This window comes from Salminus brasiliensis, chromosome 22, assembly GCF_030463535.1.
Source record: "Salminus brasiliensis chromosome 22, fSalBra1.hap2, whole genome shotgun sequence".
NCBI lineage: Eukaryota > Metazoa > Chordata > Actinopteri > Characiformes > Bryconidae > Salminus > Salminus brasiliensis.
This window is the reverse complement of record NC_132899.1, coordinates 18,268,274-18,293,143: the sequence shown is the minus strand read 5'-3', so window position 1 is coordinate 18,293,143 and position 24,870 is coordinate 18,268,274. Positions and strand designations below refer to the sequence as shown.

At 40.2% G+C, this 24,870-nt stretch overlaps 1 protein-coding gene across 1 annotated transcript; it reads left to right on the top strand.

Moving 5' to 3' along the window:
• The first annotated feature begins 4,828 nt into the window (after positions 1–4,828).
• Positions 4,829–23,576, top strand: bms1 (BMS1 ribosome biogenesis factor). Its single transcript, XM_072667691.1, has 23 exons — positions 4,829–4,945; positions 5,979–6,171; positions 7,610–7,800; positions 7,945–8,024; positions 8,141–8,329; positions 8,429–8,571; positions 9,177–9,298; positions 9,413–9,606; positions 9,936–10,075; positions 11,586–12,292; positions 12,562–12,663; positions 13,467–13,621; positions 13,761–13,842; positions 13,928–13,998; positions 14,108–14,314; positions 15,054–15,242; positions 15,469–15,649; positions 17,392–17,450; positions 17,596–17,718; positions 19,934–20,081; positions 21,699–21,874; positions 21,968–22,129; positions 22,985–23,576. Exons 2-23 carry the CDS (start codon positions 5,996–5,998, stop codon positions 23,210–23,212), a joined length of 3,825 nt encoding a protein of 1,274 aa, XP_072523792.1. The 5' UTR covers positions 4,829–4,945; positions 5,979–5,995; the 3' UTR covers positions 23,213–23,576.
• Positions 23,577–24,870: the final 1,294 nt, after the last annotated feature.

Genomic DNA, 24,870 nt, shown 5'->3' with positions numbered 1-24,870 from the left:
GCAAGAGTATCAGTATTTATGACCTTTGGTCCTTCTTACACTATTTATTTTCTAATTTATTTCACCATATTGTAGGAATGCAGGATGGAAAATGTATTTATTTTGTAAAATAATTTATTTCTTGAATAAAGTGTTCATCATCAAATGAAACCTCTCCTAGTTGTCTTCCTTTCTGACTTTCTATTGATCGGACGATGCTGATAACTGATTTTTCATATCTGCTAATATCTGTAAAATATAAACCATATAATCTGGGATTAGCATTACAGAGAACATCTCTGTAGGATTGTAAAGGACATAAAATAAATATAATGCAGATATTTCAGAGACATAACCCAGACTAAACATTGTGCTGTCCTGTGCAATAACTAGATCAACAAATATTTATTTGAAATATGGGTCTGTAATAGCCTGTCAAGAAAAGCCATGTCCCAGGGCAGCTATGGTGACACAAGGGTCTATTATTATGGGTGATGCGTGTAAGGTGAAAAGCAAGGAATTGAAAACTAGAGCTGGTGACTAATGTATTTATTTTAGATCAGGTCGACCACAAGTCTTAACCTTTAACCCCTGATTATTATTTTATTTAGTTTGATTTGATTTTTATTTAGTTAGTTTAATGAACAAGCAAGTGTACATGTAGGTGTAGACCGTAAAGACACATTTCTGGTGCGGCTTCAGAAGATACTACTTTAGGAAAGCAGTTGGCAGATTTAAATAGTTTTTTTTTCTCTGAAAAATTACTATAGAACTACTACAAAAAAACTACAGAGCATAAACTCAGCATTAAAGATTCATCACTAAAACAACATTTTAAAAAAATCACTTAAATTGTTTAAATGAAGATCACACACAATGACAACCAAACACACAAAGAGCAGAACTGTTCTTAATAAAGTGACAAGTCTACATATAACAGTCTGAACTTTTTTCTGATATATACAACTTTTCTTACAACACTCCAACTGTGGAGTTTTGCATTATAGTGTAGTTCCTAATTACAATCTTGTGCATAAACTCTGTTGTACAAAACCTGTTCAGGCATCTAACCAGACACCTGACTTCAAATTTGCTAACTGAGTAAACAGTGAAGCACTTTTGTAAGTCGCTCTGGAAAAGAGTGTCTGAATGTCACTCAAGTTTGTTCTTAGGCCTCAGAAATGCCCACATTAAGAAATAATTGTTTAACATCAAATCATGTGTGCCACAATTATTGGCACCCCTGATGTTAATACTTTGTACAACCCCCTTTTGCCAACAAAACAGCATCTAATCTCCTCTTATAATGTTTCACAAGATGGGAGAATACATATAGAGGGATCTTTGACCATTCCTCTTTGCACAATCTCTCTAAATCATCCATCGACCTGGGTCCTCTCCTCTGCACTCTCCTCTTCAGCTTCCACAGGTTTCTGTGTAGATTTGGCCATATGTTTTGGGTCATTATCTTGCTAAAAGACCCAGTGACGACCCATCTTCAGCTTTTGGGCAGAAGCCACCAGATTTTGTTTTAAAATGTCCTGGTATTTCAAAGCATTCATGATGCCATGCACCCTAACAAGGTTCCCAGGGCCTTTGGAAGAGAAACAGGCCCACAGCATCACTGATCCTCCCCCATATTTCACAGTGGGCATGAGGTGCTTTTCTGCATACTCACAACTTGTGTTAGGCCAGACCCACTTAGAGCATTTGTTGCCAAAAAGCTCTATCTTAGTTTCATCTGACCAAAGCACACGGTCCCAGTTGAAGTTCCAGTACGTTTGCGTTTATAATTGTGAGTGAGAAAAGGTTTTTTCCATGCATGCCTCCCAAACAGCTTGTTGGTATGCAGATAGCGCCTGATGGTTGTTTTGGAGACTTTGTGACCCCAAGAAGCTACCATTTGTTGCAATTCTGTAACAGTGAGCTTTGGAGACCTTTTTATTTCTCTTATCATCCTCCTCACTGTGCGTGGTGGCAAAATAAACTTGCGTCCTCGTCCAGGCTTGTCCACCACTGTTCCAGTTGTTTTAAACTTCTTAATAATTCCTCTGACAGGAGATATGGACAGGTGTAGGTGAGTGGCTATTTTCTTGTAGCCATTGCCTGACTTGTGGAGGTCAACACACATCTGCCTTACTTGAATGGTATGTTCCTTTGTCTTTCCCATGTTGAAGAGAAATGGTCTCTGTGTCACGTCATATTTATACCCCAGGGAAACAGGAAGTTGTGAATTACTAATTAAATGTTCCTACATACTCTGATCAACTTCGTAAACTACTGTATGAATTGACAGAAATACTTTAATTACATTTATTTCCTAAGAAATGTTAGGGGTGCCAATAATTGTGAAACAGGTGATTTTATCAAGAATAATTATTTCTTAGTCAGGGATTTCTTTTTTCCCTTAAAATTCACTTGAGTTAAAGGTTGGATTTTACGCTTTTTTCCATCGTGGTCCTATATTACTTAGAAAAAAACTCAATTTATTAGAAGCTAAAGAACACGTCTTAACCAGGGGTGCCAATAATTATGGAGGGCACTGTATATCAAGATATGTCCGAGTCTGCGCTGCCAGATACACGGGGGAGCTGTTTATTCAGACAGTAGAGATGTAAGAGCTGATGTAAACAGATTTTACTAAATTTGACTGCTGGGTATAACTGCTGTTTGTTGTTTGCTGTTTTTTTTAAACTAGCTGCACACAACTAGCCAACAGTGTGTAACATTAACATTGTCAGCTAATGCCAAGACACAGTAAATAACTGCACTGAGCACACAGTTAGAAAAGAGGTGTCTGTAATTTCAGACAGCGTCCCCAATCCCAAATTATAGTTGTATGCTCTACACTTATTCTGCCCTGTAAAATAATCGTTCTAACAAATCACCAAAAGCCCAATACTGCCAGGACATACATGGGTCCATGATGACCTTAAACTTCTGACCTCAGCTGGAGGCGGCCAATTTATAATTTGCCAATTTATTAAATTCTAAACCAGATACAGGCATTTCGACCATTTCTGTAAGGACTGAATGAAAGATAGGAAAAGGTCATTAGTGTTGATCATATGTTCAGGATATCAAAACTGAGGTGTTTATGCATTACCACTAGTGGTGTACACAGACTGTACAGTATGTCTTGCAGTCTATGATGGGGCGATGGATCTCGGATAACCCTCAATCCATTCAGGAAGCAAGTGAACTTCATTAATCGCCAAAGGTTTAACCGTAACAGTGTTTAACACAGTTTTACTGACACAGTTACTTTTTTACAGTAATAATTCCCTAATTAACAGACTGCGTGAGACGTGGGAGTCTCATGAGGACATTAACTTTTAATGTGTAACAGAAGAAGAAAAAATATTGATAATAAACAAATATTGATCTGAAATATGGGTCTGTAATGGCAGACACATGGGAACCTCAGGCAGGTGGTGCTAATGTTATGGGTGACTGGTGTATGCAAAGTCAGTGTTCTTGGGTGAAAAGTAAGGAATTGTGAACTAGAGCTAGTGACTGATGCATCTATTTTTTTAAGATCAAGTCAATGACATCAAAACACTGCCTTAACATCTAACTGTATTTTTTTTCAAGAAATGTTCAATAGTTGTTTTCTCTGTGGAAATACCCCCTTAAATATGTCTTTTGTCTTCTAATCAACAAAACGTTCTTTAAAGTAAATAACACACCTCTGAAGTTTGACTTTTTACAGCATTACATACTTATAGGCAACTACTCATCATATGTTCTCTCCATGAAACACATGTTAATGCTCAGTAGTGCACATAGATGCTCCTTTAATATATTTGATATTACTAAAATGCGTTCATTTTCAATGGGCAGATCTGCAGCTGAAACAGGTAGCCTAGTGTATCCCAATATCTTTCAACATTAACATTTAATATAACATTATAGTTATTGGGGGTTGGGGGTAGTGCACTGTAGGCCCCTGTGGTGCGGCCTGAGCTTTTGGCTTTTATTATCCTCACATTACTTTTACTTTTATACTTAGTATTAGTTTTGAAACCAGCACTTACACTTTTACTTGAATAAAAACCTTAAATTGATACTTCAATTTCTATAAAAATGAATGAATGTGAATATTTTTGACACCTTTGGTGTATTGTTGGGAAGAGTATGAGTCTAGTGAGTAATTCCCAGATTTTACCATCACAGCTCATCTAAATGTCCGCCTCTTCATATTCTTTATGATTACGGGTATCAATAAATATTAGAAATCAATATTAAAAATACAGAACTTATTTCAAACAGACTAGTTATCTGTAAGCATGTGTCCTAATACTGTTTGTAAACCACCACATACAGTGTGTACCCCCTCAACACACTGTGTCAGGAGTCGAGAGTCAGAGTCGATTGGAAAAGCGGGAGTCGTTCAACGTTTCCTCAACTTCAGATGATCAGTTCAGTCTGCTTGTCTGCTATTAAATATCACGATTCAGCCAATTTAACCATTATAGGAAAGTTGAGCAAACGTTGCTATTTTTGTTCAATCGGCCAAACATTTAGCAAGTTGGATCTTTTTACAGTGTAGCGACAACAACAGTCACAACCATATAACACTTTTTCACTCCAAATATCTCGTCTGTTTAAAAGTGTGTTAATCCGAACTACTCTGGCTTTTACTTGAGCCACAGAACTCACATTAACAGCGTTTATGCTGTTATGTGTGTTTGTACGCCCCTGTCTTTCCTTCTCTGCTCAGACTTATTCCTACTGAAATACAGCAGCGCTGTTCAGACCCGGAACCTTTGTTCCGGAGAAGCGTGTTTAGCCCGACCCTGCCTTAGCACGTTAGCGTGTAGCGGGCGGAAGTGGAGCACACGTGTAAACAGTGCTGGAGCAGGGGGTTTGAGCTTGTGGTATGAGGAGTCAAGCACACACAGAAGAAATAAGATCGAACTGACTCTCACAACCGACTGGTTTAATAAATCTCAATACGCGTAAGGTAAGGACAGCTCAGTGTGGTCGGTTCGGGTGTGTTTAGCTGAGGGTCTTCAGGCTGAATGAAGCTGAGCTGAGCTGATCTGATCTGTGAAGCTGCTCCGAAGTGAGGGACTAGACACTTTCTCTAAAGCACAGAGAAATAAAGTAGTGTTAATCGCTGGCTGCTAGTTGGCTGGTAATGTTAGTTTGCTGTATTTTAGCTTCGATGTAAAAGTAGCTCTGCTGTGCTCTGGGTATAGTCTGAAAATAGTGTAGCTCATTTTTCCACCATTACTGAATGAAAGTGCTTAACTGGCTACTGTACCAGCGCGTTTATGTGAATGACTGAAGTGAAACAGTCCTGTCATATGGTGCTGTATTGCACCCTTGCATTTTGGAGCTATTTGGGGGGGAAAGGGGCTACGATCTCTCGAGAATGAAAACAGAAGCAGGGGTGGATAATATTGGTATAAATGGTAATATCATGATACACTTACTTTATTTGTTTAAAACCTTTTCAAATGAATCAACTGGTGATCCCACTTTTAAAAAGTAGTGGTCTTCAATATTTTTTATTTTTATCACTACATTAAATTACTCAGCACTAATTATACTCTTTGGTGGTAAACATGCAGTTGTTCAGGGTTCTAGATATGAAGTGTCATGATATGATTAGAAAGGCGTATTTCAAAATGATAGTCAAGGTTGACTTGTAATTTGCGCGTAAGATAAACTATGCATTGAAAAGCTTGTGGTAAAGCCGAGGCCCATGTGATCATGTTAGAGCACTAATATACAGAGCTAAATATTCAGAAACAAGAGGGTCCCAAGTTGGGACCCTTTTCTATGATACACTGAGAAAAAAGCTCTCAGTAGTGTTTTAACTCTAAGTGTTGCATCTTTCCTAATGAGGCTATTTGATGTTGATTGCAGTTCTGCTATAGTTGGTGTTGCAAAGCTTTCCAAAGCCTTTCCAAAATGTCCAATGCCAGTGTGTAAGCAGCAGAATTTCTCAGACCAACCATAGAGCTAATGTTCTCTAATGTTTTAAAAAGACCTCCAGGGTGTGAGGATGGAGGGTAAGGAGCAGAAGCGGCACCAGCACAAGCACAGCGGCCCAAAAGCTGAGAAGAAGAAGAAAAAGCAGCAAAAGGAGCAGGGAGCTGAGCAGGAGCAGGATGAGCGCAGAAGGAACCCACGGGCGTTTACTGTGCGCTCGGCAGTGCGCATGGCCCGGAACTTTCACAGGTCAGGGCTCACTTTTATACCATCCTGGGTGCCCTCAGCACCCTACACTATCATCTGCACTGCATAGTTTCATCTGTATGTCTGCAGTAAGTTTGGTTCTGTTCTGCACGTTGAGTCTTAAATGACACCAATGACGCAGAAGGTATGAGGAATACCTTAGAGGATAGCGCGGCACTCTAACCGCTGAGCCACCACTGCCAGCGTGGTAAATCTCTTCTTGCACATAATCGTAGAATTTAGTACGTTTTCCCAGCTTCTTTGCAGTCAGTGACTGCTTGAAGAATGAAATACCTAGTGTCATCTCTGATGATGCTTTACCAGGCCTGTAACGGGTATAATGTTGTAATGGTCATATATGGTGCAGGGTGATGGATAAATAGTGACTTCAGAATCAATTTCTTTATAATGTTGTAGTTGTACAGATTTTTCATTTCAAAATATTGTCAAAACTTTTCTGACTCCTGACTTTTGAATACACATTCTGTTACATCCCAACCCTGATCACTATGATTCAGTTCGGTTTAGTCAAAAATACTTCGATTTGGATTATTTCTGTGCTGCAAGGTGAAGCCCCCTTTGCATTTGAATGAAGTTTGAGGAGTTAACATGCTTCTGTACTCTTAAGAATTCCTGCTGCTGCTGTTGGCAGTCACATAATCAATAAAGATAAATTAACCAATTCCACTGGCACCCTGTTTCACAGATAAGGCTATATGCTTGATGGTTCCTGGGTATTTTCTTTTCTTTCACTCTCACATTGCTAGAAATGAATCCTCATTTTGTCTTTCCAGAAGAAGCTCCTCACTTCTGTGCTTTTTGGAGATTGTACTTTGGCCTTTCTCAAGGCATTTCAGTGGTTTTTATCTTGCAGTAAAACCTCAGAAGTCATGCTGGTGTTGAACTTGTTAACTCCTTCATTATTCACTACATTGCTAAATAGGCACACACTTTTAAGGAAAGGCCAGAAGAATTTTCTGACAATGTGTAAAAAAAAAAAAAACTTCATAAAAAATGAATTGCTTACTTGCATAATACGATAATCTAGGTGAGGTGGGAGTGCTGGCAAACTGATTAATGTGAAAATTTGTACATGCTGTACACACCAGCCAAGCCATCAGAGCATCTATCAACTAGTCTCAGAACCTGACTTGAATGTTTTTTGTTTTTCTTTAACTATAAGACATTTAACTACAGTAAAGATACATATCTGATTTAGTATAAAGGAAATGAATACTTATCACATATATATTTCACAGTAAAGTAACCTAAAACTGGATAAATGACTGTTGTTGCTATTGATGGTAACTATATAAGTCTGGAGGAGCTGATGCAGTTTTTGCTGTAATTTAGGTTTACTCAGGAGGTTGACACAGATCATTGATGAATATTTATATATGTTAATGTTCCTGTTTTTTTTAATATATTTTATTCTTTTTAGAACTCAAGATATAAAAACAAAGAAACATCACATCCCTCTGGTGGACCGCGCTCCTCTTGAGCCCCCGCCTGTTGTGGTGGTCGTAGTGGGGCCTCCAAAAGTGGGCAAGAGTACCCTTATCCGCTGCCTAATCAAAAACTACACGCGCCAGAAGCTTGCAGATATCTGCGGACCTGTTACTATAGTGTCGGGTGAGCTTTTCTTTTTTTATTTAATATTATTATTATTATTATTATTATTATTACTAATTATTTTTTTTATCCATATTAGAGTTGTGTGGCACAACATTTTATTTTTACTTGTGAGCTGAAAATCTCCCTTTGACTTTCCTTTAGGGAAGAAACGACGACTAACCTTCATTGAATGTAACAATGACATCAATACCATGATAGATTTGGCAAAGGTTGCTGATCTGGTGAGTACGCCTCACAAAACTTTGCACATTACAGCCAGAATTATCCTAATGTTACTATATTAATGTTTATTAGCTCCTTTGCTACATACGTGAAACACTTTTTTTCTCTCCACCAGGTTCTGATGTTGATAGACGCGAGTTTTGGCTTTGAAATGGAGACGTTTGAGTTCCTCAACATCTGTCAAGTCCATGGTTTCCCTCGTGTCATGGGCGTGCTCACACATTTGGACACCTTCAAAAACACCAAGTCGCTCAATAAAACCAAGAAACGCCTTAAACATCGCTTCTGGACTGAAGTCTACCAGGTAAAGCTGCAGCACAGTGGAAACATCAACCATTTGGGTTCAGGCCATTCGTGGACATTCGTGTGTGTGTAACTTGCATCATATTTGTTTTACCTGAAGGGGGCCAAGTTGTTTTACTTGTCAGGGATGGTGTATGGGGAGTACCAGACGCGGGAAGTGAAGAACCTTGGACGATTCATTTCAGTCATGAAGTTCAGACCCCTGTTGTGGCAAAGCTCCCACCCTTATGTGGTGGCTGACCGGTGAGCATGTGTAAAACAATCTGATGGACATATCCATGCTTCACCCACAAATACGTTCATTCTAAAGAACTGTTGCAAGGTTGGACCGTTTTAATGTTGAAGATGGGGCCTAAATTAAAGATTCAGATGAGAAAATATTTTTATATGTAAAAATATCAAAGACTGCATTTATTATTGTAAATATTTTTGATTTATACATAGTATGTGACTGGTTGGAGCAAAAATGCCCCATACAAATAGTTACTTACCATAGTGTTGCTATCCTTTTATTGTGTGCAGCTAAAGAGATTTTAGCTGGATAGCTTTTAGCTTTGCCGTCGCTTGATTCGCTGGATTTGGCTTTCTCAAATCTTCCTGGTAAAAAATGCTAGCTACCAGATAAGATGCTACAAAACCAGGCTATGTTGTTGATTATTTAAAACTAATCAGGTTGTAAACAACATTAAAGTTGACTTGATTACAACAAAAGCGAAATCTGTCACCGGTCTGTTCCAACATTGTGACAAGCTTGTCCATCACTGCAGCATTTGCTGTGGAGCATGAACAGGTCAGTCCATAATCCTTAAACCTTTGCTGTTGATAAAAAAAACTCTTCTGTATCTCAGAATGGAAGACCTGACGGATCCCGAGGCTATTAGGTTAGATCCTAAATGTGACCGAACGGTCTCTCTCTATGGCTACCTGCGTGGGACATTCCTGAAGAACAAAGGCCAGGTTCACATTCCTGGTATGTATAACAGACATCTGGAATAATTAGCATTGCCTCAGTCCATACATTGTATTGATTGATTGTTTCTCAAAATCATGTTTGCTTGTACTATATGGACATTACTCTCTACAGGTGTAGGGGACTTCTCTGTGAACGATGTCAGCTTTCTTCCTGACCCCTGTCCTCTACCTGAGACGCTAAAGAAGAGGGCTTTGAATGAAAAGGAGAGACTGCTGTACGCTCCCATGGCTGGGGTTGGAGGACTGGTGTATGATAAGGATGCAGTGTACATTGACATGCCTGGAAGCCATATAAAACAGCAACAGGTTAGTCCACTCCTAGTCCGCGCTCCTGAATAGTGTTGCTCATGTTTGTCTTTGTGTTTTTTTTTTTTTTTTTTTTTTTTTTTTTTTTGGGACACTAAAATGGTGTCATATCGGAGCACACTGTTAAAAGTCTAAGACACGTAAGAAATTTTGTGAGGTTCTCAAGGAACCTTTTTCTTCTAAAAACCTTTTCTTGAGGTTTCGTAAGAGGTTCCTCCAGTTTCAAATCGGAGAACCTCCAAACATTCCTCAAGAGACATGGCGGTGTGTATTCAGACACAGGTTGTAAATACTTAGTCTGAAGAGGTACATCTGACTTTCTATGACAGGAGGAGGTGCGTCCCACTGCTGAACTGGTGCAATCCCTCATGGGCACACACACCACATTAGATGCAAAGATGGCTGCTAGCAAAGTCTCGCTGTTCACGGGATCGGCTGCTCTGACTCCAGAAGAAGTTCAGGACAACAGGTGAGATTCCAGAACATGGTAGATGAGATTGGTGACAAATGGTTATTTCATAGTGGTGATCTGCAAGTAAATGGGCACAAGGGTTTCACCTACTGTAGTGTATCCTCTTTATGTCCAGAATTCATCAAAAATATTTACTAATTTCCAATTTCCACTCACTAGTCAGGACTCCCAGGGTATTATTGCGAAGTGGAAACATTTAGGAACAACAGCAACTCAGCCACAAAGTGGCAGACCATGTAAAGTTACAGACCTGGGTTGCCAAGTGCTGAGGCAAATGGTGTAGAAGTCACCAAAACTGCTGACTTCAGACCAGTGAAGGGAAAGCCTAATGCTTCAGCATGCCAAGACATTTTGAACAAGTGTATGCTTCCAAATTTGTAAAAACAGTTTGGGGAAGGCCCTTTTCTGTTCCAGCATGCCTGTGCAAAGCAGGGTCCATAAATGCATGGTTGGGTAAGTTTGGCGTAGAAGAACTTGACTGGCCTACACAGATCCCTGACCTCAACCCCATTAATTTCGGATGAACTAGAACAGAGCTTGCAAGCCAGGTCCTCTCTGCTATTTGGGATAGTGGGAGAACTCCAAAATCATGTAGAAAGCCTTCCCAGAAGAATGAAAGCTGTTAAAGCTGCAAAGGGGAGACCAACTCCATATTTATGAGATGTCATAAAAGCTCTTGTGTGTTTCCTAGTACCTTTTTGTTCATGTAGTACTAAATAAAATCAATTTGCCATTAGTTGAGCCACAGAGTTCCTGGCAAGTAAAGAAAACAGTGGTGATATTAGACCATAAACAGACATAAAGAATCTGTAGTCGAATAATGGACATTTCCTGAGTCATTATAATTGCCAGTGCGTTTTGTCTCTTGCTGCGTAAAATATAGCCATGCAGTGAAAGCGGAATGAGAATCTGCTCAGTATTAAAGATTTTTCTCTAAACTCTGCCCTTTTTTCTCTCAGATGTAATCTAGAGAGTTATTCACTTTTACGGATGTGATGGAAACTCTTGCATATTTTTATCATTTAATTTCGTTCGACAGCTAGTTGGAAAGTTGGCTTATGTAGGATTCTAAACATTAGCAATGTAGACCTATGAAGATGTTTGTGTTTGATGGCTATGTCTGAGAATGCCTTGCAAATACTTGTCACTGAGTACTACAAGCTTTCAAAATGATTGGCATCCGACAGATGTTCAGATTTAACTCAAGAAGAGTATAACATTTAGGGACTTAAATAAAACATTTCTACAGCTAAAATGTTTTCATTTTACTGCATGCATATCCCTACAGAAGTAAACATTATATTCTGTGATGCTAATCCAGGTGTGTGTAGTTTTACGCAGCATTGTGCAGTTGTGTCGTTGTGTCGCTAGTTTAAATGATCAGCAATTAGAAATGTACCTTTAAGATATTATACAAGGCACAGTGTGCCGTTTTTTTTATGGTTTTAGATTTACATGGTTTGTGTTCTCCGTTTATTGGGTGTTCTGAGCTCTTGTCTTTCCACAGTGGAAAGCGGGGCCCTGTGGAGAGTCGAGTGTGGGACCCTGAGACTCAGAGAGAGCGGAGGAAAGCTGTCTTCACTGAAGAGGAGGAGGATGGCAATAGTGAAGGAAGTGACGAAGAGGAATTAGATGAAGAGGATGATGAAGAGATGGAGAGTGAAGAAGAACAGGAAGAGGAGGAGGAGGAGGAAGAGGAGGAGGAGGAAGAGGAGGAGGTGGAGGACAAGAAGGAGGTAGGGGGGGAGAAGAAGAAATCAAAGGAGACAGCACCCCCTACAAAGAGACAGAAGCTGGAGGAGAATGAAAAGGAGAGCAAGGCAGTGGTGGAGATGCCTGCATTTGCAGACAGTGAGGACGAGCTGGAGAAGAGTGAGGACGAGGAAGAAGCTGAAGAAGAGGAGTCAGATGAGGATGAAGAAGAGGAAGATGATGAGGAAGATGAGGAGATGGAGGAAGAGGAAAAGAAGGATAGGAAAGCTTCAGCACCTCCAGACTCTGGACACTGCTCTGAGGAGGATGTTGATTGTGATGATGATGATGACAATGAGGGGGTGGATGAAGATGATGAGGAAGATGAAGATGACTCAGAGATGGAAGACCAGGTAAATGTTAAAACATCTGGAAAAAAGACTGCAAAGCCAAAGAAAGAACAAGACGACGAAGATGAGGAGATGGATGCTGAGGAAGAGGAAGCGGAGCTGGGAGCTGCAGGTGAGTCATTCTCCCTGAGCCGGAGTTAATTTCCCTTGACAAAGGCTTTTCATCGTCAGACACTTGCAAAGGGGCTCAGACATAAAGAGAATATTTTATTCAATTAATATTTTAATTGATCCATATCAAGTGGTGTTCTTGGGTTTGATACATTTCCCCTGGCTTCATGTTATTGCCGATGCTGTATATTTCTATGGTCTGTTCTACATACGCACTTCAGTGCATTTTTAATTTAATTTTTTCTGCCTCTTTTTATGTCTTCTTCATAGGAGCACTACAGTGGAAGGACAATCTGGCCCAAAAGGCAACAGAAGCCTTTCTGAAACGACAACGTGCTGCCCCTAACCTGCGCAAGCTTGTATATGGCACAGGTGAGAGCCAATTGCGAGAACATATGGAGCTGAAGACTAGCTGCCACTCATTGTGATGTATCAACATCTACGTTTACATTTAAGGCATTTAGCAGATGCTCTTATGCAGAGCGACTTACAAAAATGCTTTGCGGTTTACTCAGAAAAATGTAGGAAGAGTCCAAAAGATGCCTCAAGCTAGACGCTGCCAAAACCAAAAGTCAGTATGCATACCTAGCCTTAAAAGACGAGCGCTGATTTAAGTACTCTTGGAAGAGTGTTTAAGGACCCAAATAGTCCTTAAACATGGACACCCATGGGACATTTGTTCTACCACTTGGGTGCCAGGACAACAAGAAGGCCGGATGCTTATCATCTCTGCATCTTAAGGGATGGTGGGTCGAAGGGCTCTTGGTACAGAACGGGTTCTGACCGTCGCAGACAAGTATGAGGGGGCTGTTCCATTTTTGGCTTTGTAGGCCAGTGTCAAGGTTTATATTTATAATATCAAAGCAAAGTAATGGCAATGGCAAAGTACTGCTGAAATGTATGGAATTATTTCTCACATTTAACTTGGAATATTACTATTAACTGCAAATTAAATTATTCTAAATTGCACAGCTAACAATTTGTGAGTTTAACAATAAGTTAAATGAACTGGGATTTTCTATTCAGAGGATTATTTGTCACGCTCTAAACCTTAAGATTTAGTGACCATCTTCAAAATAAATGCCACTCCAGATAATTTTATTTAGCTCCACAGTGGGTTAAAATGTCTTATCGAAAGTCTTATAGATAGTTAATAGATGTGTTTCTTTTCTCAGTGGTGGAGGAGGAAGAGGATGCAGACAACGAGGAAGAGGAGCTGGGTGGTCTGTTCAGAGTTACTCGACCTGAGAAGAGTAAGAAACTTCGAGCAGATGCTGCAGACTGCTCACGCTTCCAGCCAGACGCCAGCCATGACTGGGACAATGAGGAGGTGAGCAACGTGACTAATGTACAGTCCTCATTAAGCTCTGGTGTTTACTTCAGTGTGAAGAAAGAAAGATTTTAGAATCATGTTGGTGTTCATGACGTCCTATATGTGTGGGTGTGCAATAATAGCAATGTGTTTCCAGATGCTGGCCTCCATAAGAGATTGCTTTGTTACTGGGAAATGGGAGGGAGACAAAGACGCTGCTACTCTACTTAAGGAGGATGGTAAGTATTACAGTATTAGCCCCTTTGTTTGTTTGTTTGTTTCTAAGTCAGCCTAACTGGCTATTTGTTTGTTTTCTAAATTTAGATGAGATTTATGGAGACTTTGAAGACTTGGAGACCGGTGAGGTTCACAAAGCAAGGGGAGAAGAAGCTGAGGTGAAGTTTTGATTAATCAGACTCTTAAACCGGTCTCACCCTCTTACATTGGTCCTCATCTTGTCTTGCATGTTTTATTTCAATCTGTTTGTATTTTCCTCATATACAGGGGGAACATGATGATGATGATGATGGCAGCAATGAAGAAAATGAGGAAGAAGAAGCTCTCGTAGTGAAGGTTGATGATGATGAAGCTAAGAAGAAAAAGCGTCTGGAGAAAAAGAAGAGACTGAAGGAGAGATTTGATGCAGAATATGATGATGCTGATGCTACATACTTTGATGATCTCAAGGAAGAGATGCAGAAACAAGCTGAGGTCAGAAGTCACATGACTAACATTTCTCTTTGATGTTGCCAGGTCTTAAAGGAACATTGTTTATCAACTTCAGCTTACATTGACCGCTTTAATGTCATTTTGCTTGTACGGTGCCTTGGAATTGGGAGGATAGTTTCTGACATTGCCACCATACAGCCAGTCAGAATGCCCTCCACAGTGCAGGTGTGGATGCAGGGATTCATGCCAAGCCTCCTCAGACCTCTGAGGTAGAGGAGGCACTGTTGTGCCTCCTTTGCCACCCTTGTGGTGTGTTTTGACCATGAAAGTTCCCCTGTGATATAAACACCAAGGAACTTGAAGCTGCTGAACCTCTCCACAGTTGTCCCATTACATTGTGAGATAGGGGTATGAACTCCTAAAGTCATCCTAAAGTCCATTTTCAGCTCTTTGGTCTTGTTGATGTTTAGAGAGAGGTTGTTTCCCTGCCAACAGTGTCAGGAAACTAGCACTGCTAGCTCTGTTGGCTAATAATAACTTAGCTTGGAATAAGCATGAATGTAAATGTTAAAAAAAGTTCAGTTCACTCAGGTGCTGTGGTACCTTTACACTATATATCTGTAAACACTAGCTGACTACTAACTGCGTAAAACTTGTGAAGTTACACACTACACTAGCATGTTGGCATCCGTTTATACACTTCTGCAGACTGATTACAAACTTCTTAACAGTTAAGTGTGTCTCAAAGATTGTAAGAAGCCTTCTTTCTCTGTTCCTACAGCTGAACAGGGCAGAATTTGAAGACCTGGATGATGAGGCTCGGGTTCAGTACGAAGGATTCAGGCCTGGCATGTATGTGCGTCTGGAGATTCCTGCCCTGCCGTGTGAATTTGTCACAAACTTTGATCCTCACTATCCCATCATCCTTGGTGCTTTGGGAGCCAGTGAAGGCAATATAGGCTATCTGCAGGTAAGCTTCATAACCAGACAGCCAAACAACTCTGTTCTTCTTACCTGCACTGCTCTTAAATACCCTGAAGCAGTACATTTATGTCACTTTGTCAAGATGAAGAACATTGGCTGAATAGTCCTGTAACGGAAAATTTGCTCTGCTGCTGAAACGTACATAGCCTACATGGGAAATTCTTTCATACAGGCCGTCTTTGACTGTTTCTTCTCCTTCTGTGTGGCAACAGATGCGTTTGAAGAAACATCGCTGGTATAATCGTATCCTAAAAACCCGGGATCCCCTCATCCTGTCTCTGGGCTGGAGACGTTTTCAGACCATCCCCCTCTACCATATTGAGGACCACAACGGCCGCCACCGCCTGCTTAAATACACTCCTGAACACATGCACTGTGGTGCTTCTATCTGGGGTGAGGATCACTATGCAGACAGAAAATGCAGGTTACCATGCGAGGGATCTTGTTACTGCAACAAATGTCTACCCCTGTTATTTTACTGATGCAGTCTACTTTAGTCCAAATTATTGTAAAATTGTAAATACGCATACATTCTGTACTATATCTAAGAATTTTCACCATTTGCTTCTCCTACAGGAAACTAACAAAATAAACTAGGCGTGTCCAATTCCAGTAAAGTAGGAGCACACCTCATCTAGCTTGTTTTCCATGAAAGCCTACAGCTACATTGGCTGTTTGTGGATTGGACTGGGCACCGCTCTACTACAGTGTCACTTTGATCCCATGCTTTATTTGAGGCTTGTGCGATTGTTGTAACGTGATGTTGGCCTGAGCAGTTTCACAGCTGACAGTGCTGTTCTTTCCATTTTAGGAATTCTAGCGTCCAGTATGTTTTGGTGCCTTCCCTTCTTCCAGCAACTTACACAACTAATTAACTTGGTAACAAGCAGTTATTGTGTTAAAGTGTGTGTGGCAAAGCAGAGGAAACTAAATGTACAAGGCGGAGGAAATCCAGGAGCATTGTTTGTGGGGCCTCTAATCTAGAGGGAAGGTATAAAAAATGAGAACTCCAGTAATGAATGAAGATTGTTACTGTTACTTCAACTGTTGTTGAAGAGCTATCAGGATCTGTTTGATCCAGTCTGACTTGCCTCCCTTACCATTCAGCTCCCAGTTGTTTTAAAACTGCAGTCAGATCACTCTGTGTGTGTGGTTGTACACACCCTGGCCTGATATCTGTTGTTGTCTGGCGACTGCTTGTGTAAAATAACTGTGATTAACATATATAATACCCAATCTATTCAAATAGCCAGATGCCTGGATCGGCCCTGATCCAATCTCTACTTTATATCACACACTGTAATAAAGTTAGGTAGTTGTTATAATATTATAATATTAATATTCTATGATTATAAAATATATTCATATCAGCAGATGCCTGATAATTTGCATTATGAGAAACTCCTTAACTTATGATTTCCTTCATTTAATTGTTTTTAGAAATGACAGTGTAAATGAAGCGACCTAAGGATTATAAGCCTGGGTTTATTATTCAGTCATAAATCCTAAAGCTGAAACTGTTGTGATGACTATTTGATGCTTATTATTTGATAGCTGTTTGGTTTAGCATGTCTTGTGGAGTTCCACATGGCTCTATTGTAGGACCTATGAAATAGATGGTAATTATGACAAATATAGTTATTAAAAGGGAAGAAGGGAAGCGTGAGTTCATATTGAGAAAGTTTAATCCCTTAGACCCTGCATGCGAGAGTATATTTTATCCATTTGTGACACAAGAAGCAGAACAAATAGAATTTTAAGTCAGCAAAGCCTAACAAATGTATGCATAATTTGTTATACCTGAAATTCTTGTGAAATGCAGCTTTTTTTTGATCAAGCCAAACTTATGCAACAGCTTTTTTTCTTCCAGGAAATGGCACAATTTCTTGTACATCTCTGCTTGGTTCTGCTTCTAAATCTGATTTCATGCTTATTCCTATAAGTCATTTTGATGGAAATGAGCTGCCAACACATTTTGACTTTATCACTTGCCAAACGGGCATGAAGTTGATGGAAACCTAACTGCAGTAAACTATTCCCAGATCACAGCCCAATTAACTGATATTTCTCTCATCAGCATTTCTCTCCTCCTTCTCTCTCTCCCTCGCCTTTGCTATCCCCTCTCTCTCTCTCAGGGCCTATCACACCTCAGGGGACAGGCTTCCTGGCTGTTCAGACAGTTGCAGGGACTCAGGTAAGCGCTTTAATATTAAGGTAGATAAAATACAGAAGTAACAGTAGCAGTTCAATCCAGGATTCTAGTTTGATAGCTGCTGTGGTTTCCTCTCCCACCCCCCTTTGTCTGGTCCTCTGAATCCATTTCTTTTCGCTTCCCACAGGCAAATTTTCGCATCGCAGCCACCGGAGTAGTCCTGGACTTGGACAAATCCGTGACCGTTGTAAAGAAACTGAAGCTAATCGGATACCCTTATAAGATTTTTAAGAACACCTGCTTTGTCCAGGTAGGTGGTGCTGCTGCAGAGTCAGCTGGTTTTCTATTTCTGTGGCAGCACTGCTCAAAGCGGAGTGGTGAAAATCTGTTCCTGAAAAGTCAGCAGCTTTCTGGCCTTGAAGGAGTAGTCATCTCGAGCTGCATTGCATCTTCTCGAAAGCACTGCTTAGCAGTGTAAAGGCAGGTCCTACAGCAGGGATTTGGGTTTGAGGCACAGTGGAATGCCATCTGTAACCATAGGCTCTCTAAGGATGTAATTAGGCATGTTCTTGGTGGGGGACGACGACACAGGCCCACTTCTGGTCCACCTCTCTGATTATAGAATAGTATTGTTACAGCCTGTTGAGAGGCCAGAACTTGGCCTTTTCATCCTGTGTGGCTCATAGTTTATGCAGTGGCAGGTTTTATATGCACCAGCGGAGATGTGCTAGCCTTTGGCCTATTAAATTGGAGAAACTGTTGGGCAGAAGGTCAGAAATTGCTATGACCAAATTGGGGAGAAAAGTTAAATAACTAGTGCATGCGGAAAAGTTGGGTCAAGCAGTGCCAAATTCATCTGTTTCGCTTTATGCTTCTCTATCTCAGAAAATGTTAAAGACTGTGCCCTGAAGTGTCATGAACATGCTATAACATTTGCAAAGTAGTTCCTGTCTTTTGGCTGTGAATGCACAGATCCTGATTTTATACCAGAACTGTTTACGCAATACTCTTGTTTTGAAAAAGAACTTGTGGGAGTGTGTTTGTACATTTTAATGGTGTGCTGCTCATAGAGAATGAGGACATAACAGAAGTATACATATTTGAGCTGAGCAATATGGAAAAATTTAATATCACAATATTTGTCACAATATTTCCTCATGTTGACCAAATGCTCTAACAGAGTAAAAATGTTTAAAACCTGCAATCCAAATACTCTCCCATACGGAGTACTGTGATTTTTATGTGCTTTAAATATGCTTCACTCCATTTAAATAAATAAGACTGATTACACTCTTTGTAATGAAACATGCAGATAATCAGTGCTCTGTAAGCACTGACTCTACCCACAATACACTCATAGAAGCATAGTGATACATGTACATGATACAATAAAATATTATCATATTGCCCAGCTCTAATACATATGAATACATAAGTCCAGTTTCAAACATCGTATCTGCTTTGAAAACCTCATCACCGGTTATATGCCTCGGCATCTTCCCAAGGCCTCGCATGGAAACCAACGTGAATGAGTGAAGTGGACAAAGAGGGGGAAGAGCTTATGTTATGTATGCACTCATGCTCAAATGATTGGGTTTGTTTTGTTAGGTGGTGCAGCGGCAGGCAAACTTCTATTAATCTGAGCAAAATCAATCTGTAGAAGGATTTTGAGAAAGGACTAATCTGTAGATTAGTTTGTCTTGAGTATGATTTTGAGAAGGATGTGATGTTCTGTCTAGCATGTCTTTGGTTTCCTAGTTTGTTATTTATTAGGGGAAACTCTTTCTGCAAACTCAGTATTCAAAAGCACAGCCACAGCTTTGAACATAAGTGCTGTTCTAGCTCAGTGATCTTCAGCAATACCAATAACAAACCTGGAGATGGAGATGGTTCAGAATGCTAAATATCTTTATTTTAGCTGATTATACTGTGACCGAAATGGCCATTTCTTTACATTATACCCAGGATTGAACATGAAGTAAATGATGTATGGGAGACTAATAATAAACACGTGACTTGTCAAAAGGATTGAATGTGGAAAGTTCAGAATGTTGCATTTTGTTTCATCCTTAATAGAAAGAAGGAAAAAATAAATAAATAAAAAAATAAATAATAATCTGTCAGTTTAAAAATATCATGATGAATGTATGTTTGTATATGTTTTTTTTATTATTATTATTTTATTTTTATCGACTTCCATTGAAAGTTAAGAAGGTATGCTGTTCTGCTAAATTTACAATACATGAGGGATAAATGAGCATTCAAAGGATTCTACACAATGAGACAGGTTACAGTGATTTACCAGCCAAGAAATGTGGTCTACCCCAGCTGCCTCTACTACAGCTAGCTTAATGACATGCACTGGCCTGCAGATGATGTTTTATGAAAAACTGAGAATTGAAATCTTGGGCAAAATAAAAGAAGGATCTTAACATGAATGTTGACCCTTTTTTTTAAAGCCCTGATTATTTATATATTTATATATATTATTTATATAATTATCTTTGTCTTCTTTTCTCCCAAAGGGAATGTTTAACACAGTGCTGGAGGTCGCCAAGTTCGAGGGTGCCTCCCTCCGGACGGTCAGCGGGATCAAAGGCCAGATAAAAAAAGCTCTGCGCACTCCGCCTGGGGCCTTCCGTGCCACATTCGAGGACAGGGTCCTCATGAGTGGTGAGTACTGTCTGCCTCGTAATGAATTGCTGTGTTCTACTTTGTGTTAGGCTAGGTATCCGCATGCTGATATTTTTCACTGCTGGGCCCTTTTTTTTAGGATCTGCATATAACTGTGTCATGGAAGTCTCAGGGTGTGCCATAGGGACTGGTATTTGTCTTCCAAAGTCACCAGGATAGCTTGTGGAAGTAATGGCTCCCAGAAGAGCCATTCAGCCCAAAATGGTGGGAAATTATTACCACTTGTGATGCCACTCTTTGTGGAACAGAGCACACGGAAAACTGCATCAGCACACTTCTACAGCTTTGTGTGTTTACTGTAGACCTATAACTCATTGTAGGGCTGGGAAGATTTCCTATCATCATCATTATATCTTTTCATTATTCTCAAAATATGGCAAATGTGCATTAATACACATCAAAGCCATTCCACCACACGTCTTACGTTAGTAGGTGAGTCATTCTGCAAGACTGGTGCCCTTTCCACATAGTAATTTAAAGAATTACTTCACTTTATTTATTTATTTTTAATCCACAACATGAAAGAACTGTTCATCCTTCAAAAATCATATTTTACCTCCTCAGGCTCAAAATCCTTTTATCCTAATATTAATATGAATAATTTTTATTCTGACATGGGAGCTATATTTGCAATAAAGTGTAATGTGGAGTGGGTCAAGTGGGTGGTACTAGTTTCATAGAAGCCTCCAGATGTTTAAATGCACTATTCTGGCAAGTCCAGCCTCTCTTAGTTGCTGTTTTTTTTTTTTCTTTCAACAAATGGCTTTACAAGCAACGTGTGAACATAAACATGTGAGTGAGAGGGTGTGGTCTTTGCTGTAGTTTAATCCATGAACATGAACACCACCAGCTACCTCGCTGTCAAATATCAAGACACTCATCAAGTGAGTGTGAGTAACCCTTTTCACCTCTCTTAGTCTGGTACTTTACGCTAGAAGACTTTGAAAAAGATTTTGAAAATACTTTTAAAAGACTAAAGTCTGACAGGCTCTCAATTTGTCATCACTCACTAGCTGATTTTGCTAAAACTGAGTATTGCAGCATCACGATTTGCAAGATTGCAGCTAAATTTTGTTTATTTCCCACCATGCTCCTGGGAAAAAAGAAACTGTTGAGCAATGGAGCAACTGCCACAGCGGCACAGGTGTTGGGTGTTTTTTTTTTGTTTAGTTTTTAATTGTTTTTCTCCCAGAAAAACAAGGAAACATCCATTTATGACTGTTTCTATTTGTATCATGTGTGTGGAAGAGATTTTAGGATACCAGACTTTTAAGTCAGTCTGTTATTTTGTATTTTCCTTGTGTTTATATGTGGAAGCCTTGGTCTTGCAAATACAGTGTTTATTAGGCTCCTCCAGATTCTTGGTTCCCAAAAATGAAAGTGCAAAGTACTGTTCAATGTCTCCAGTAATTAGAAGTCGGCACGCTTGAAAGAAAATGTTTTATTTATCTATAAAAGTTTCTTTATTTAACTCTCTTGTTGTATAACTATTGCTGACACAGTGACTTGTTTGCGCATGACTGGATAACTAATGCGTCTGAATTTGGGCCTTTTGCTAAAACTGTGGACCTAACTAAAGAATGTACACGTGTGTAGATATTGTATTCCTGCGTTCCTGGTACCCTGTGACGGTCCCTCAGCTGTATAACCCAGTGACGTCTCTACTGATGCCGGTTGGTCAGAAAGACACATGGGCTGGTATGAGGACAGTGGGACAACTCAAACACGACTTGGGAATAAGAAACCAACCCAACAATGACTCCCTCTACAGAGTAAGTCCTTTTGTAAAAATGATGTCTGAACCGTTTGAGCCGTCAGTATTAGGAAAGGCATGACCAAATATGCTCTGTCCTTGTTCCCTACAGCCAGTGGTGAGGCAGACGCGACACTTCAACCCACTGCACATCCCCAAAGAGCTGCAGAAGGCCCTGCCCTTCAAGAACAAGCCTAAAAACCAGGAGGCTAAGGGCAGAACCCCTCGTGACCTCCAGAGACCCGCTATAATCCGGGAACCCCATGAGAGAAAGGTGAGGAGCAGAGGCTGACCCTGTATCCTGTCCCGAACACAGGCTTTGTGCATCACTAACTGAATTTAATACTATTTTCCTGCCATTTCCAACGTGTTCTAATACCTATCATTAGACTCAAGTTAATCCACCGAGGCTGCCTGCAGAGCACTGGCTTTCTAAATATCACATTTCTTTAATCCTTGTCCCTGGCAAATAGCGCAGACAGCTTGCTGGCCAATTCCTGAACCAATCCCCATGAAATCTCTCAAACAATCCCTGTTCTTAAACGGAACAGGGCGTGTAGTATTTTCAGCTGCTGCTTTTTTTTTCTTCCTAGTTTTGCCCTGTCATCCTTGTGTGCCATTCAAATAGTGGGAAGCCAACATATTTTCAGTGTATTTCACCGTAGACGCACATCAAAATTGTCTTTTGTTGTAGCAGCACAGATGCTTACTTCTGGTCTCTGTTTAAATTGCAGCATGCACAGAGGGTTTTAGACATGATTGAGGTTTCTATTCCGGTTTAAAAGGAATAGTAATAAACATACTGGCATTCTGTAGGCATTTGTATGGGTCAGTATTTGTGGTCTCCAGCGATTTACACTTGCCTGTGAAGCCAACCTGGATTAAGTAATTTAGGTGTCTGAAATTGTCTACTGTCCTACTTTTGCTCAAGTTGAAATCTCCCTGTATTTCAAGTCCCTCTGTTTTCATGAACAATTTCAGTGCATGAGTGCTACAGTACGGAGTTCTTTGCCCCACACGATTTGTCTTGCATGTTTATGTTTTTGTTTGTTTGTTTGTTTTTGGAGGTTTTAAAAGGACTCTTTACAGGTAATCTATAGTCGTATGTAATGCTTTCTCTGTCCACTAGGTGGCGGCGTTGCTCACTGCGCTGAGCACAGTTTATAACCACAAGAACAAGAAGGCCCATGTGGAGCAACGTGAAAAGCACAAAGAATTCCTGAAGCAGAGGGAGAAGCAGGAGGAGGAGAAGCAGAGGAGGCAGAAGGAAGAGAGAAAGAAGGTGTACCGTGCCATGGGACAAAAGGAGAAGAAGAAACTAAAGTCTAGCCTGAAGGGAGCGTCTAAGAATGACTGAGCGTGTGTGTGGAACTCCTATTCGACCCTCAACCCTGTAGACCCACCGGATCCTGCTATGCTCCAAGTTGAGTTGTTATAATGAGTCAGTGACTCGGACCTCATGCTGGCGGTCCTCCCCGTGTGGATTTGTATAGTCATGTGAGACGTGAAGCTGGCACTTTGTATGTCGTTAAACCTACTACCTCCACATGAGCAAGAACCTCCTGAACCTGCTACCAGTTAGGCACTGTGGATGAGCTCTGAATTGTGGAGGGGTGTATAGACTTCCTGGTTTTCTTATTCATACCAGCCGTATCAGCATGATGCCATGTGAGTGCTTCATGAAGATGATTTTAATAAAAATCTGTTTTTTTCTGACAAAAGCGTAAGAAGTAATCTTTTGAAGATCCTTAAAGGTAAGATAAAAGGAAAGGCGAGTCCCTTTCAGCTGGTATTGTGTCCTTGTAGATAAGTTTGCGTTTGTCAGAGAGGATGAGGGAGTTTTTACATCAATACCCATCACTAATCACTAGGACAAATAGTGGTTTAAAAATTGCAGCTGCTAGCTGTTGACTCAGATCTGTAGGAGTAGCAGCGGCAGTGACTGGATTATCTCTGGTCTTCCAGGACATCATTTTTTACAAACATGCTTGGAAGCAATGTACGAGATCAGAGATCTTGCCTCACAAGATTTTGTCTTTTGTCTCTTACATTTTTGGACATATAGCACAACTATTATTGTAATATGGTGACTTTTTTTAAATGGGTACTGAATTTTATCTGAACTTTGATAAAATTACTGATACTATTTCAGATTTTATATTAAGGTTAATATTTAGGCGTGTAACTGGTGATCTAGTGTTTGGGTAGGGTCATGGTCACTCCACAAGACCTCTGAAGGTTTCCTGTTGTATCTGGCACCAACATGTTGACAGTGGATTATTTAAGTCCTGTATATTGTGAGGTGAGTCCTCCATGGGTCACATCAGTGAGTCTTGGGCGACAGCGACCCTGTTGTTGGTTCACTGGTTGTCCTTTCTTGGAGCATTTTTGGTAAGTACTGAACACTACTTCCTGGGAACACCTCGTAAAACCTGCTTGATGTGGGAGATGTTCTTAAATCTTCATGCTTGCCCATATTCCTGCTTCTAACACATCAACTTCAAGAACTGGCTGTTTACTTCCTGCCTAATATGTAGATCCCACTTCTTGACGGGTGATATTGTAACCACATAATCAATGTTCTTTATTTCACATGTTTGAGCATACTCTCCTCTTTTTAATGCTCAGTTGTTGCAGGGTTTTATTCTATCATGCCATTAGTTAATTAACAAGAGAGCTTAACCAGCCTGGCATTAATTCTAGATGTGGCATGTGCATCTGGAGGCTGAATATTCTGAATAAATTGATCAAAAAGACCATACCAGAATATTAAGTTGAGTGCTTGGTATGTTGTTAAAAAGCAAGGCTGCACTGGTTATCTTAGCAACAGCAAACAAGCCAGCGGACCATGGAAGAAAAAGCCTACAGAAGCCTACAGCAGGGCAGCCCGAAGTATAGGCTGTAATGGCCCATGAGGACATTTGTTTTTGCCCGGTTAGTAAGTTTAACCCTAACCTAGAGATTCAAAATCTTGGTCCTGGTGATCTATCACCCTACAAAAATATGCAAATGTTT